This window comes from Budorcas taxicolor, chromosome 12, assembly GCF_023091745.1.
Source record: "Budorcas taxicolor isolate Tak-1 chromosome 12, Takin1.1, whole genome shotgun sequence".
Lineage (NCBI taxonomy): Eukaryota > Metazoa > Chordata > Mammalia > Artiodactyla > Bovidae > Budorcas > Budorcas taxicolor.
The window spans coordinates 73,374,207-73,390,147 of record NC_068921.1 but is presented as its reverse complement, the minus strand read 5'-3'; the positions used below and the strand labels follow the sequence as shown (position 1 = coordinate 73,390,147).

At 37.3% G+C, this 15,941-nt stretch overlaps 1 protein-coding gene across 1 annotated transcript in view; it reads left to right on the top strand.

Moving 5' to 3' along the window:
- Nucleotides 1–15,941, top strand: part of LOC128057624 (UDP-glucose:glycoprotein glucosyltransferase 2-like) — a 141,721-nt gene that overhangs the window by 111,248 nt on the left and 14,532 nt on the right. Inside the window, exons 31-36 of the mRNA XM_052650081.1 lie at nucleotides 2,919–3,004; nucleotides 4,394–4,492; nucleotides 6,514–6,598; nucleotides 10,838–11,020; nucleotides 13,540–13,700; nucleotides 14,492–14,606. Coding sequence (XP_052506041.1) covers nucleotides 2,919–3,004; nucleotides 4,394–4,492; nucleotides 6,514–6,598; nucleotides 10,838–11,020; nucleotides 13,540–13,700; nucleotides 14,492–14,606 — 729 coding nt within the window. The remainder of the gene's footprint in view (nucleotides 1–2,918; nucleotides 3,005–4,393; nucleotides 4,493–6,513; nucleotides 6,599–10,837; nucleotides 11,021–13,539; nucleotides 13,701–14,491; nucleotides 14,607–15,941) is intronic.

The following is a 15,941-nucleotide window of genomic DNA, read 5'->3' as shown; positions in this document are numbered from 1 at the left end:
TCCAAATATACAAAACCAGCAGAAACAGTAGTAACAGAAAGCAGATACACAAATGCTCCGTATGTCAGTGTTATTGACAGAGACACTGAAACAACTATGCCTACAGTGTTTAAAGATATAAAAGACAAGCATGAAAACAATTGCAGGGAATAAAAAACTATAAAAAGTGCATATCTGATTTTTTTTTAAGTAGAACTTCTAAAACTGAGCAATACAATGACAAGAGAATTCAGTTTTTGGCTTTAACAGGCCTCAAGAGATAGTGAGTTGGAAGACAGACCAAAAGAAGTATCCCATATGCAACAGAGACATGGAAAAAGAGGAATATACAACAGAGAGTATATAAAAGGCATAGAGAATAGAGTGCGGAATCTAAGACACCAGGGTTACATTTAAACCTGGCTCTGCCACTCACTTGTTGGACAGATTGCTTAAACTCTTTCTATCTCATTTTTCTTATCTATAATACAGAGTTAATAATGGAATCCTCCTTATATGTCTGCCATAAGGGTAAGGTAATTAAGCTTTACAAAATACTTTTGAGTATTAAAAAAAATCCATTTAAGTGGAGTTCAAGAAGGTGATGAAAGACAGAATGAGGTATAGGTATTATTTGAAGCATAATAGTAGGCAACCAGAACCCTTAACTTATATACTGCATAGATCTTAAATTACCAAATTAATCAAAATTTGCCTTGCACCCCACATAATAACCTGTTCTTTATCACCTCTGCTCTTTATCCTTGATCAGTGTATTCATGTTGTTTACACTCACCTTTGATACTGTTTTTCCTATATTGACCTTGGCTTCTTTTCTCAGGAGCAGAAACTTACATTCTGGCCTTGATACATTTCCTTCTAATCATTTCAGATGAAAACCCCATAAACTCAGAGCAGCTGCTTAAGTTACAAAGTTAACCCAAGCCCTTTAAGACCAGCATTCCAGCTAGTATTATCCTAGCCCTACAAACAGGAAAGGAAAATATTATTTCTGCTGGGAGACTTGAGGTGTTTTAAATTTGAGGAATTTTGACCATTGAAAATTATTAAGTTTTCTTTTTGATGAGCTGGATTTTTTCACTCTCCATATTGGCTCTAATTTTACCTATTCTTGACTGGTATGGAGCAGGTCTGACTCTTTAACCAAAGTCATCAAATCTTTGTTGACGGTGATAGTCATGCCATGCCTGAAGCATACGTTCTACAGCCTAACCATACCTAGGTCCTTCACTTGTTTTTTAATAACAATTCTATCTGTTCACCTTCCGTGTTTCCAAATTACACAAAAGGATGGGGGAAAGGGAAGAGAAAAGATAAACAATATAAAGGGTCAGCGCATGAATTCCAGTAGCTCACCAGTAGGAATTCCAGGAAGGAAGGACAGAAAATGGAGGTGGGAAAGTATCACACAGGTAAAGAGAGGCAAACACATTCGCATCAAGGGCTCCACAGATCAGAATGAGTGAGAAATGGCCCACACAAGAGCCTAGAAACTACCAAAGAAAAAAGATGAGTCACTTCGATGACCTTAGAATGACTCTAACAGTAGCATCTGATGTTTTATTTTTCAAGACAACAAAACAAAGACGTCAGTGTTTTGAGGAGAATTATTTTGAACCTGGGATTCTTTAGTCAAATATTCTCTGAAGGGTGAAGATTTAGAAAAATTACCTTTCACATCTGTTCTTGAAGGTGTTTGCCATCACAAAGAGAATAAAGAACAAGAAAGGGAAATGGGTATTTCAAGAAATGATGAAATTAATGTGAAAACCAATGCAAAGAATGCTTGAAAGAGGCAGTTCATTGTTAAGCCCCAAGAAAAATGTCTTCAAGAAGATAGGAATTCCAGACAATGAATAATAAACTGGAAAATATTAGATATATGATAAGAAATATCTTTCCACAAGAAAAATACAATAAAATTCCAAGAAAAAAATACTTATCTACTGACGCGAGAAAGCAGAATCCATGTGAGCCAAGAAGAGTATGGTGGTCATACCATTGTAACTGGAAGAAATGTAGTAACCTTTGAGACTCAATTGAGCAGTATTTACAGTGTCACAATATGTACTTTTTATTGATTTTTCAAGTTGTAAAATAAACAATGCAAAAGATAGTTATATTGATCAAGGTAAATGTAAATTTTATCCATATTTACAATGCTAAAGTAAAGGTTTAGCTAATGTAAGGTGAGACAAAGGGAAAAGGTAATGCTAGTATCCATATCATAGGATATGTGCAAGAGAAAGTGTTGAATTTGTTGGAATAAAAAATATAGATTTAAGGATTACTTAAAGTTACAAAAATACTCAGTAGAAAAACTAATGATAGAGATAGTATTACTAGAACCTCCAGACAAAGAGGGGAAGTGAAGAGTGATACAAGTAAGCTACTCATCTTTTTGTTACAAAGAATGAATAATGTCTAAACTCTGTGAATCAGATATACAGTAGATGACATCTACAGTTGATAAATCAATAAGTACAAGTGTAAGCACATTATTGAGCAGTGTGGAGGTTATTACAGAAGAACTGAAAACAAGAGACTGAACTGATGGTTGAAACCAGACTGTGTCTATCAAGTACTAAGATCTTTTTTGGCTTCATTTACTGTAGCTATTTAGGGCTTCCCTGGTGGCTCAGTTGATAAAGAATCCACCTGCAATGCAGGAAACCCAGGATTGATCCCTGGGTGGGGAAGATCCCATGGACAGAAGAGCCTGGTGGACTACTGTCCAAGGAGTCACAAAGACAGACATGACTTAGTGACTAAACCACATCTTAGATTTACAAGGGTCACCCGCCCAAGATATTTCTATCCATGCAGCATAATATTTAAATCTATAAAATTCTAAGGTTTTTCTTTACTGTGCTATCTAGGTATAAAATTCTAAAGTTTTTCTTTACCGTGCTATCTAGGTACGGAAAAAGCCAGATAAAATCAAGGAAGATATCCTTTCCGATAAAGGTGAAAAGAAGAGAGGAATGTGGGATTCCATTAAAAGGTAGTTGCTAATGGATGTTTTAACGTTAACTATAGACTCATCAAGAATCTAATGTGTGGAAGCCCTCCACACGGTAAACATTTAAGTTAAGCACAGATCTTCTCTAGAAAGGATAAGACAAATACATAAATGTTACTTATACAGGATAGGAAACGAGCTGTGAGACAGATCAACATAAAGAGCTATTCAAACCAGAGGAGAAAAAGAACCTCAGAAAAGACTGTGGAGGAGTGCATGGCTAAGATACATTCTAAAGGATGGACAGAGAGAGAAGGTACCTGGTTACCTAAAGTCAGAAAGATTGGGTATGTTTCTCACAGAGCAGGAAGTAGCCCAGGTTAGCTGAGATGTTAAATATTACGGGAAATATTGTTAGGTTGGGACCTGTATTAATCAGAAAAGGAATGTATCGGCTCACACATCTAAAGAGTTCAGGAACAGAGCTGACTTTAAGCATTCAGGTGATGTGGCCCAGAAACTCTTTCTCCAACACATAGTTCTGTTATCTGTGCTGCCTTCACTTTCAGACAAATGTTTACAAGGAAGAGCTTGCCCAGTTTAGGCCTCTTTTTCTGTAAGTTGCCTTCTTATTTGATGAGAAGAATGATGTTACTGTCCCAGTATGTTGTTGAACTGGTTCCTGATCGAGAAAGTCTCAAACTCACTCCTTTTGAAATGAGTTCTATGTAGATTTGTTTAGAATCTGGGTATTTTAAAGAGTATCTGTTCATGAGCTTCCATTGAAACCAGAGGTAGAGACAGAAAGGAATAAAGATATTGTTAAACTATGGCATAGCCACTTACTGTGCAGAAGGGATACCAAAACAAAGCACTGCTTTGTTGGAGAGAAGATAAGTCTTGGGGGATGGTGACTCTTCCAGATACATAAATGTATGTTAGAGTGCTTTCACTTTTATATCTTAGTTTTAATCCTAACTTCAAGTGATTTTTTTCTTCCCCTTCCTGAATCAACTGTATTTTTCTTAGTTGGGGGTTTACAGTGAGAAAAGATTTCAAAAATACCTCTGTCGTAACAAAAGCCTCAATACATTGCATGTGGCCATGGCATGCTGCAACTCATTCTGTGCTCTTAAGATAACTTTCGTAACTAACAAAGATTCAAAAGTATTATCTCATTAACCTACAATATAATTGCATTCTGTGTTGTCCATTTTTTAAAAATCATAAAATTTCAAATTATATTGTCACATTTAAATATAAATCATAATTTTTAGGGTAAGTACTTATTTACAGTGTACTAACCAATCATTTTGTGCAAAGCATTCCCGTTTTTTATCTCTTATCGAATTCAGTACTTTATTTAGGTATGTCAAGTGTGCAGATGTGTATTAAGAAACTAATGATCAGTAGTTTTTTTTTTGTTCCAAGTTTCACAAGGAGCCTGCATAAACAAGAAGATAATAAGGAAAAAGATGTTCTAAACATTTTTTCAGTTGCTTCTGGCCATTTATATGAACGCTTTTTAAGGTAGGTACTTTTTTAATCTAATGTTTTGGAAAGGAATACACTTACATGGTCTGAAAATAATTTTTAAAGTTTAAAAGAATGAAAGAAATTACAGTGAAAAAAATCTCCCACTTCTGTTCCCTTGATCCCCAATTCACTTTCTCACAGGAAACCAATGTTATTATTTTCATACCTGCCAAAGATATGCAGATGACACCACTCTTACGGCAGAAAGTGAAGAGGAACTAAAAAGCCTCTTGATGAAAGTGAAAGAGGAGAGTGAAAAAGTTGGCTTAAAGCTCAACATTCAGAAAACGAAGATCATGGCATCCGGTCCCATCACTTCATGGGAAATAGATGGAGAAACAGTGGAAACAGTGTCAGACTTTATTTTGGGGGGCTCCAAAATCACTGCAGATGCTGACTGCAGCCGTGAAAGTAAAAGACACTTACTCCTTGGAAGAAAAGTTATGACCAACCTAGATAGCATATTCAAAAGCAGAGACATTACCTTGCCGACTAAGGTCCGTCTAGTCAAGGCTATGGTTTTTCCAGTGGTAATGTATGGATGTGAGAGTTGGACCGTGAAGAAGGCTGAGCACCGAAGAATTGATGGTTTTGAACTGTGGTGTTGGAGAAGACTCTTGAGAGTCCCTTGGACTGCAAGGAGGTCCAACCAGTCCATCCTAAAGGAGATCAGTCCTGGGTGTTCTTTGGAAGGACTGATGCTGAAGCTGAAACTCCAGTACTTTGGCCACCTCATGCAAAGAGTTGATTCATTGGAAAAGACTCTAATGCTGGGAGGGCTTGGGGGCAGGAGGAGAAGGGGACAACTGAGGATGAGATGGCTGGATGGCATCACCAACTCAATGGACATGAGTTTTGGTGAACTCCGGGAGTTGGTGATGGACAGGGAGGCCTGGCATGCTGTGATTCATGGGGTTGCAACGAGTCGGACACGACTGAGCGACTGAACTAAACTGAACTGAAAGATACATATAGACAAGCTCAAATGTATATTTTTTAACTCTTTTACCAAAATAACAACACAGTACATACTGCTTTGCACCTTGCTTTTTTTTTTTCTACCTAAATTTATGAGAGAAGTGTTTTTTCTAAACACAGTGAAATTTTAAGTTTGATTTGAAATGTCAATATTCTTTAAGGACACATTTTGTAGTAAGATGTGAGAGGAAAAAAAGAAAAATAGTAAATTTTCTGGTAAAGAAATACCTTGTTTTATAAAAAGGAAGAGGAGTCTGAGAAGAGGGAGCAATATTTACAAACTACAAAGGGCTATTTTTTTAACTATATGTATAGAAGTATCATAGAAAATGCCTCCAAAATATTTGAAGATGTTGACATTTTAAGATGGTACTTTAGATACATCTGTATCTTCTCCAAGCGGAGGTCTAGAATAGCAAAACGCATGGCCTTATCCAGTGAATTTATCAAGATAGACAGGCTGTTCAGCCTTCAAGGTTTATACACCTACTATTAATGACACAGGGCTTCCCCGGTGGCTCAGTCAGTAAAGAATCTGCCGGCAGAGCAGGAAGCACGGGTTCAATCCCTGGTCGGGGAAGATTCCCTAGAGGAGGGCATGGCAGCCCACCCCAGTATTCTTGCCTAGGAAATCCCATGGACGGAGGAGCCTGTTGGGCTACAGTCCATAGGGTTGCAAAGAGTCGGACACGACTGAGATAATGACACAGAGCCAAGATTAGACTTTAATTAAACTAAATAACTGTTTCAGACTTCTTTCTCTTGTCATCTAGGACAAACAGGCAATCAGTTTAGTCTATATCAGGCATATATATATATATAGATAAACATATGTATGTGTATCTATATATATACCTATATTATATTATTATACATTACATACTGATGAGCAGCCTTAGTATTTGAAGACACTTCACTCTATCTCTGCATAATTCATAGTGAAAAACTAGTTAATATCTTTAACTATTTAAATGTCTTAAGTAGGATGTAACCCTATTAATGTGAATTTATTAATGTGAGTTTATTGTTTTATGCAGAATTATGATGCTTTCTGTTTTACGGAACACAAAAACACCAGTGAAGTTCTGGTTTCTTAAAAATTATCTCTCACCAACATTTAAAGTAAGTACCTTAATTTTTTATATAGAGTGGTTAATATTTCAGTAGTAAATGATTTATATCATTGCAACATTTATGTAACATTTCTCTTTTCAGAATGTGTCTTTTGAAATGTATATTTACTCAAATTATATAATCAATTAAAACTTGGTATTCAATAGTTTTTATCTGGCTTAAAAATACTGTGCAGCTTTTATTTAAAGCAGTGATTAAAAGGACAACAGGACATGGTTTATTTTAAAGTAAGCTTAAAATTAGGATTAGTGGATTTTCATGATAAAAGTTGGCAATGAAAAATATGTGCAGCTTGTTAATTTTAAAAATTAGATTTTTGTAATAATTTTACAAAGAAAGGCAAGAACAGTAGTATCCAGAACTTACAAAAACTGTACCACAGGAAATAGTTTGATAGAGCTGAGAAGAGTGAAGGCTCTGGTATAGCATGCAGTGTGTGGTTGCTGTGGTACTGCGGGCACTACAGTTAGTGTCTGTGGCATTTTATATTTAGAACGTCTTTTCCCTTTACTTCAGTTCAGTTCAGTTCAGTCACTCAGTCGTGTCCGACTCTTTGCGACCCCATGAATAGCAGCATGCCAGGCCTCCCTGTCCATCACCAACTCCCAGAGTTCACTCAGACTCACATCCATTGAGTCAGTGATGCCATCCAGTCATCTCATCCTCTGTCATCCCCTTCTCCTCCTGCCCCCAATCCCTCCCAGCATCAAAGTCTTTTCCAATGAGTCAGCTCCTCGCATGAGGTGGCCAAAGTACTGGAGTTTCAGCTTCAGCATCATTCCTTCCAAAGATATCCCAGGGCTGATCTCCCTCAGAATGGACTGGTTGGATCTCCTTGAAGTCCAAGGGACTCTCAAGAGTCTTCTCCAACACCACAGTTCAAAAGCATCAATTCTTCGGCACTCAGCCTTCTTCACAGTCCAACTCTCACATCCATACATGACTACTGGAAAAACCATAGCCTTGACTAGACGGACCTTAGTCAGCAAGGTAATGTCTCTGCTTTTGAATATGCTATCTAGGTTGGTCATAACTTTTCTTCCAAAGAGTAAGCGTCTTTTACTTTCACGGCTGCAGTCAGCATCTGCAGTGATTTTGGAGCCCCCCAAAATAAAGTCTGACACTGTTTCCACTGTTTCCTCATCTATTTCCCATGGAGTGATGGGACCAGATGCCATGATCTTCATTTTCTGAATGTTGAGCTTTAAGCCAACTTTTTCGCTCTCCTCTTTCACTTTCATCAAGAGGCTTTTTAGTTCCTCTTCACTTTCTGCCATACGGGTGGTGTCATCTGCATATCTGAGGTTATTGATATTTCTCCCAGCAATCTTGATTCCAGCTTGTGTTTCTTCCAGCCCAGCGTTTCTCATGATGTACTCTGCATATAAGTTAAATAAGCAGGGTGACAGTATACAGCCTTGACGTACTCCTTTTCCTATTTGGAACCAGTCTGTTGTTCCATGTCCAGTTCTAACTGTTGCTTCCTGACCTGCATACAGATTTCTCAAGAGGCAGGTCAGGTGGTCTGGTATTCCCATCTCTTTCAGAATTTTCCACAGTTTCTTGTGATCCACACAGTCAAAGGCTTTGGCATAGTCAATAAAGCAGAAATAGATGTTTTTCTGGAACTCTCTTGCTTTTTCCATGATCCAGCGGATGTTGGCAATTTGATCTCTGGTTCCTCTGCCTTATCTAAAATCAGCTTGAACATCTGGAAGTTCACGGTTCATGTATTGCTGAAGCCTGGCTTGGAGAATTATGAGCATTACTTTACTAGCATGTGAAATGAGTGCAATTGTGCGGTAGTTTGAGCATTCTTTGGCATTGCCTTTCTTTGGGATTGGAATGAAAACTGACCTTTTCCAGTCCTGTGGCCACTGCTGAGTTTTCCATATTTGCTGGCATATTGAGTTCAGCACTTTGACAGCATCATCTTTCAGGATTTGAAATAGCTCAACTGGAATGCCATCACCTCCACCAGCTTTGTTCATAGTGATGCTTTCTACGGCCCACTTGACTTCACATTCCAGGATGTCTGGCTCTAAATGAGTGATCACACCATCGTGATTATCCGGGTCATGAAGGTCTTTTTTGTACAGTTCTTCTGTGTATCCTTGCCACCTCTTCTTAATATCTTCTGATTCTGTTAGGTCCTTACCGTTTCTGTCCTTTATCAAGCCCATCTTTGCATGAAATGTTCCCTTGGTATCTCTAATTTTCTTAAAGAGATCTCTAGTCTTTCCCAATCTGTTGTTTTCCTCTATTTCTTTGCATTGATCACTGAAGAAGGCTTTCTTACCTCTTCTTGCTATTCTTTGGAACTCTGCATTCAGATGCTTATATCTTTCTTTTTCTCCTTTGCTTTTCGCCTCTCTTCTTTTCACAGCTATTTGTAAGGCCTCCCCAGACAGCCATTTTGCTTTTTTGCATGGGGATGGTCTTGATCCCTGTCTCCTGTACAATGTCACAAACCTCATTCCATAGTTCATCAGGCACTCTATCAGATCTAGGCCCTTAAATCTATTTCTCACTTACACTGTATTGTCATAAGGGATTTGATTTAGGTCATACCTGAATGGTCTAGCGGTTTTCCCTACTTTCTTCAATTTGAGTCTGAATTTGGTAATAAGGAGTTCATGATCTGAGCCACAGTCAGCTCCTGGTCTTATTTTTGTTGACTGGATAGAGCTTCTCCATCTTTGGCTGCAAAGAATATAATCAATCTGGTTTTGGTGTTGACCATCTGGTGATGTCCATGTGTAGAGTCTCCTCTTGTGTTGTTGGAAGAGGGTGTTTGCTATGACCAGTGCATTTTCTTGGCAAAACTCTATTAGTCTTTGCCCTGCTTCATTCCACATTCCAAGGCCAAATTTGCCTGTTACTCCAGGTGTTTCTTGACTTCCTACTTTTGCATTCTAGTCCCCTATAATGAAAAGGACATCTTTTTTGCCCTGTTTCTTCCTGTTAATCAGATTCCTGGCAAGGTCTGTTTCAACAGCAGTTAAAGGAGTTCTCTTTCTAGACACAAACCAGTGGTGAAAGCAGAAATATAAACAGCCAACCATGCTTTTATTCCTTGGTATTGCCAGGTACATTTCTGAGTACTTTACCTCCATTATTCAGTTGCTCTGCATAAAGTGCTATTCCTGGAAAAACCAAGACTCAGAAGTTACACAGCTGACTTGCACAATTTGGACATATCCAGGACCCCCCCTAAGTTCAAGAACCCAGTAGGTCTCACAGAACTCAGAAAAGCAGTTACACTCAGAGTCACATAGTTCTTTATAGCAAAAAGATGCAGATTAAAATCAGCAAAGCAAAGAGAGGCGTAGGACAGAATCCAGGGGAGACCAGACCAAGCTTTCCTTTTCCTATCCCAATGGAGTTGTGTGCACAGAGCTTGCATCTCCTAGTAGAACTGCGACAGCATACATGGAGTGTTGCTAATTAAAGGTGCCCATTCAGACCTCATGTACAGGGTTTTTATTGGGGGTTGTGTTTTTAATCCTTGAAGTAAATAGTCATAAATCTCAGATACTTATATCAAGAATATAATTTATCAGTTTACAACTCATTTTGTGTGTGTGTGTGTTTTTTAACACCTTTCACATCTTCTGTCTCTCTGGTCAACCAGCATGTGGACATGTGCATGAAGTGTTTGATTCATAGGTGTTCCAAGATCCAGAGGCTTTCTTTTCTAACATTAAGTTTTTCAGGTCAGACATTAGTAGTAAAACTAGAGGAACAGTTAATTAATTAGCCTGCTAATTAATGTAGTGTACCAATTTTTTTAATGTCTTTAAAGGGCTTCCCTGGTGGCTCAGATAGTAAAAAATTTCCCTGAAACTCAGGAGACCCAGGTTCAATCCCTGGGTCAGAAAAATCCCCTGGAGAAGGGAATGGCTACCCTCTCCAGTATTCTTGCCTGGAGAATCCCATGGACAAAGAAGCCTGGCAGGCTACACATCCATGGGGCTTCAAAGAGTCAGGCACAACTGAGTGACTAACACTTTTTTTCACTTTTCATGTATAGTTATATTTGTCAGCATCATCATATTTCTTATTAATAGATATAAGTTGTAGAAGACAACCATTTAAGACATTTTACCAATTCATTTGTAATGATTTGTAGTAAACTCTAACTTTTAAAATGTTAACATTTTTCTCTGAAACAAAAACTACTTTCTGTTCCTTAAACGTATTCTTTGATTTGTATGTGTGTTTTAGGAAGTGATCCCACACATGGCTGAGGAGTATGGATTCCAATATGAACTGGTCCAGTATAGGTGGCCCCGGTGGCTTCATCAGCAGACAGAAAAACAGCGGATTATTTGGGGTTATAAGATTCTTTTCCTTGATGTCCTTTTCCCTCTTGCAGTGGACAAAATCATTTTTGTTGATGCTGACCAGGTAATAAGATTAACTATTGTTTTTAAGAGTACTTTAACTGTTTTATACTCCTAAGTATAGGACACATTTGATGTTGCTGCAGTTTATTGCTATCTTTGTTGCCATACTATGTAAACATAAGACATAATTTTGATATATAAGCAAAGTATCTTTTCTAAAGATAATCTGCATTCCAGGGGAAAATCAAAAGTTTTGCCAAAAGTACCAGTTATTCCTTAAGACATGGCAATTTTTCCTCTGATGTAGTTTTTTTTTTTTTTTTTGGTACTTAAAAATAAAACAAATACTTATATAAATCATCACAATAAAAGTAGCTATATGAATGCCTGTGGATATGAGCTGAAATTTGTTTAAAGTGAACTGCTTCTTCTTGCTGGAAAAGTTAGCAATTACATACACTCACCTCTCTTTTTTCCCCCTTCAGCAACATTCCTTGGCAATTACCAATAACCAAATCCCATTATTCTGACACTTTAAAAAAGCCTAATTTGGCCAAAAAAAATTATGGTCCTCAGCTTTCAACAGAAATTTTTATGATTTTTACCCTTCCCTCCTTACTTGCCTTTGTAATCATTATGGTTAAAAAAAATAATGATAATAAGTACTTTTAAAATACACAGAATTTTTCTTAAAGCCTTTAAAAATACACAGAATTTCTAAAACAATAATATGTAAATATAAGTGTTATTTAAGTTAAATGCACAAGTCAGTATATTATTTAGTACTAAAGTATATTTTCAAATCCTATTTTATGATATACTTCTATATTATATCTATGTATTCTAAATTCTGTTATCTTTGTATTGTTTTCCAAATTGATAAATGTGAATAATGAAAAACTAAGAAAGTAGGCAAAAGTGTAATGAAGTATTTTCAAACATACTAACATAAAATTGATTTCTCTTTCCCATTATATATGCAGTAATATTTTTCTAGCAGGCTAGAGTCTATTACAGAATCAAACATGCTAATATTACTTCATTGAAGCCATTGAGAATAATCAGAAGATTTTTCTTTATGATTCAAACTAACATTTGCCAATATATTTACAGTAATAGATATATACCATAAAAATTGTTTTGAATTATTAATCTATACCTTGAGAAATTAAGGAGTTGTGTACTTATATATTTAATTCCGTACTGAAATATGTTTTGTTCAGAATACCTTGATTATAAACCAGAACCACAATGAGATATCACCTCACACATGTCGGAATGGCTATCATCAAAAGCACAAATAACGGATATTGATGAGGATGTGGAGAAAAGGGAACCCTCCTACACTGTTGGTGGGAATTTAAATTGGTATAGCCACTGTGAAAAATAGTATGGAGGTTCCTCAAAAAACTTTCTATAGAACAACCATGTGACCCAGCAATCCCAGTCCTGGGTATATAGCTGAAAGAAACAAAAACACTAATTCAAAAAGACGTATATACCCCAATGTTCATAGCAGCATTATTTAAAATTGCCAAGATATGAAAGAAATCTAAGTATCCATCAACAGATGAATGAATACAGAATGTGATACATATTACTACTCAGCCATAAAGAAAGAATGGAATGTTGCCATTTGCAGCAACATGGATTGATTTAGAGGGCATTATGCTCAGTGATGGAGAGGGCAGTGGCACCCCGCTCCAGTACTCTTGCCTGGAAAATCCCATGGATGGAGGAACCTGGTAGGCTGCAGTCCATGGGTTCGCTGAGGGTCGGACACGACTGAGCGACTTCACTTTCACTTTTCACTTTCATGCATTGGAGAAGGAAATGGCAACCCACTCCAGTGTTCTTGCCTGGAGAATCCCAGGGACGGGGGAGCCTGGTGGGCTGCCGCTATGGGGTCACACAGAGTCGGACACAATTGAAGTGACTTAGCAGCAGCAGCAGCATGCTCAGTGAAATAATTCTGGCAGAGAAATACAGATATGGTCTGATATCACTTATATGTGGCATCTAAAAAGTGCAACAAACTAGTGAATAAAACAGAAAGCAGACTCATAGAGAACAAACTAGTGGTTACCAGTGGTGAGAGGGAAGAAAGGAAAGGCAAATATATGGATAGGAGATTAAGGGGTACAAGCTATTAGGTATAAAATAAGCTACAAGAATATATTGTACAACATGAGGGATATAGCCAATATTTTATAATAACTATAAATGAAATATAACCTTTAATAAATGTGAGTCACTATCATATACCTGTGACTTATATACTATTGTGTATCAACTGTACTTCAGTTTTAAAATATCTTGATTAAAAATGATGTAACAAACTATTCTTATTAATGAGTAAAACTACTAAAATACAGACTAGGTATGTAAATTTTAGGTTTGTTTTAACCTGTGAGGACAAGGGGGAAAAATAGAAACTTGGTAAACTTGTGCTGGATGAAAGAACTGTGGGGAAAACTCAGTTCTCTGTCTTCTCTACAAGATAATGATAACTTAAGAGTCACATTAAAAGGGCTTCTATTATTTTATAGTCTTCATCAGAGAAACTGTTCTGTTATTTAGATTGTGAGACATGACCTAAAAGAACTTCGAGATTTTGACCTGGGTGGAGCTCCTTATGGGTACACTCCCTTCTGTGATAGCCGCACAGATATGGATGGATATCGCTTCTGGAAAACAGGCTACTGGGCATCACATCTTCTAAGAAGGAAATACCATATCAGGTAAGAAAATTCATACTCTGTCTTTGAGTGAATAACTTTTTGAATCACAAGGATCAGTTTTCTTTGAAATTATAAAATAACAGCAACCAATTATATAGTGCTTATTACATGCCAGTCATTCTTATAAGATTTAACATCTATTAGCTCATAAAATCTCTATGACAGCCTTTTGATACTGTTTTCGTCCCTATTTTATAGATGTGAAAACTGAGACATACAGGATTTTTGTACCTTGTCCATGCTTACGCTGCTAGTCCAAAGCTGAGCCAGGAGTTAAACCCAAGTAACCTGGCTCTACTGTCTGTTCCTAACTTTTGCAGAAGATTTAAACCTTGTTTATCACGTAACAGAATGAAGATACTGTCTTCAAAGCTGATATTATGGAGACTTCCCTGGTAGTCCAGTGGTTCAGACTCCACACTCCCAATGCAGGGGGCCTAGGTTCAATCTCTGTTATGGGAACTAGATCCCACATGCCACATCTGAAACCTAGCGCAGCCAAATAAAATTTTTTTTAATTTGAAAAAAAAGCTATTACTGCTTTGTAGGGCCATGAGTTTCAGGAGATCTTAGAAAAACTTGGCAGTGACCCTAAGTGGATGTGGATCCTAACAGCTTCAAATCAAACCTCAAATTCCTTGGAAATAGACATGGGGAGAAAATTATGAAAGGATTCATTGTTGTTAGACCCAAGGTTATCTAAAGTTGATACCATCACTGTAGATAGACACTAGAGGAAAGTAAATATACATAAACAACACTGGCTGTCAAGGAGTATACATTTCTTGCAGCGCCTTATATGTGGTGGATCTCAAGAAGTTCAGGAGAATTGCTGCAGGTGACAGGCTCCGGGGCCAGTACCAAACTCTCAGTCAAGATCCAAACAGTCTTTCAAACCTAGATCAGGTAAGTGAAATATTTATGGAATAATTTTCAGTACATAGACTGCTGTAACCCCCTGCTTATAAAAATTCTTGTATTTTCAACCTTTCTTCTCTGTACACAATTCTGTACATATTTTTTCACTTTAAGCCCAGCATTGTCAGAACTAAAGTGTTTGATCTTGACTTTTCCATCCTTAAACTTCTTTCCACCGTGTGTCCTCACTATGTTACCTGTCTTTTTCTCACTTGCTTCCATCGTCATTTAAACGTGTCTGTCTCCCTCCCTCACTCTTCCCCTTTCTCTTCCTTTCTCTCTTTCTCTCTGATCTTTAAGATAAATTCCCTTCATCCTTTGCCCTCCCTGGATACTGCCTTACATTTTGTTTTTCCTCACAGACGAATACTTTTTTCCCAAGTCGTCTTATTTCCTCACTATGGTACCCTTAATTTCCTCAGAAGGAAATGGCAACACACTCCAGCATTCTTGCCTGGGAAATCCCATGGACAGAGGAGCCTGGCGGGCTACAGTCTATGGGGTCACAAAAGAGCTGGGACATGACTTAGCGACTAAACAACAACAACAAAAAGACCCTGCAGTCCTTAGTTTCCACTGTTCCTTCTTTCCAGTGAATAACAAATATAAGTTCTTATTAGAACCATACATATTTGTTCATTCATTCAGCAAGTATCTGTTAAATACTTACAATGTGTCAGATACTCTCCTAAGCTCTGGGACATCAGAAAACAAAGCAGAGATCCTTAGCTCTTGGTGCTTTCATTCTAGTGGTAAAGTAACCAAATAAATCAATGAACAGTATTTCAAGGTAATGCGTACTTCAGAGACAAAGTAAAACAGGAAAACATGATAGAGTTCAGAATGGTGAACAGGAGTTAGAGTTTGCTGTTGTAAATTGAGTGGCCGAGAACTATATGAAGGTGACATTCCAATGGAGGCTTAAGAGCTGACTGTACAGATACTGGTGAGAATTCCAAACAGAAAAACTATCGAGAGTGGGCCTTACATGTTTGAGGAATAGTATAGATGGAGAGAAAATAGTCTGATATAAGGGAAGAGAGGTAACAGAGGGTCTAGATAACACAGAAACTTGAGGCCCTTTGTTTAAAAGTCAAGCAAATGTAATATAGTTCAAAATACTAATGACTCATTCAAGACCACAGTGATTGAAGGACTGATTTTTTTAAAAAATCATTCTTTAAAGTTGAGAGAACTCGCCATATGTATGTGTGCAAATGCAAGGTAGTGTCTGCAATATTGCCAATTAGTAAAAAAAAAAATGATCTTGAGTCCACAGTAAACACCAGTGACATTCCAGATTTAGATTATGAATACCACATT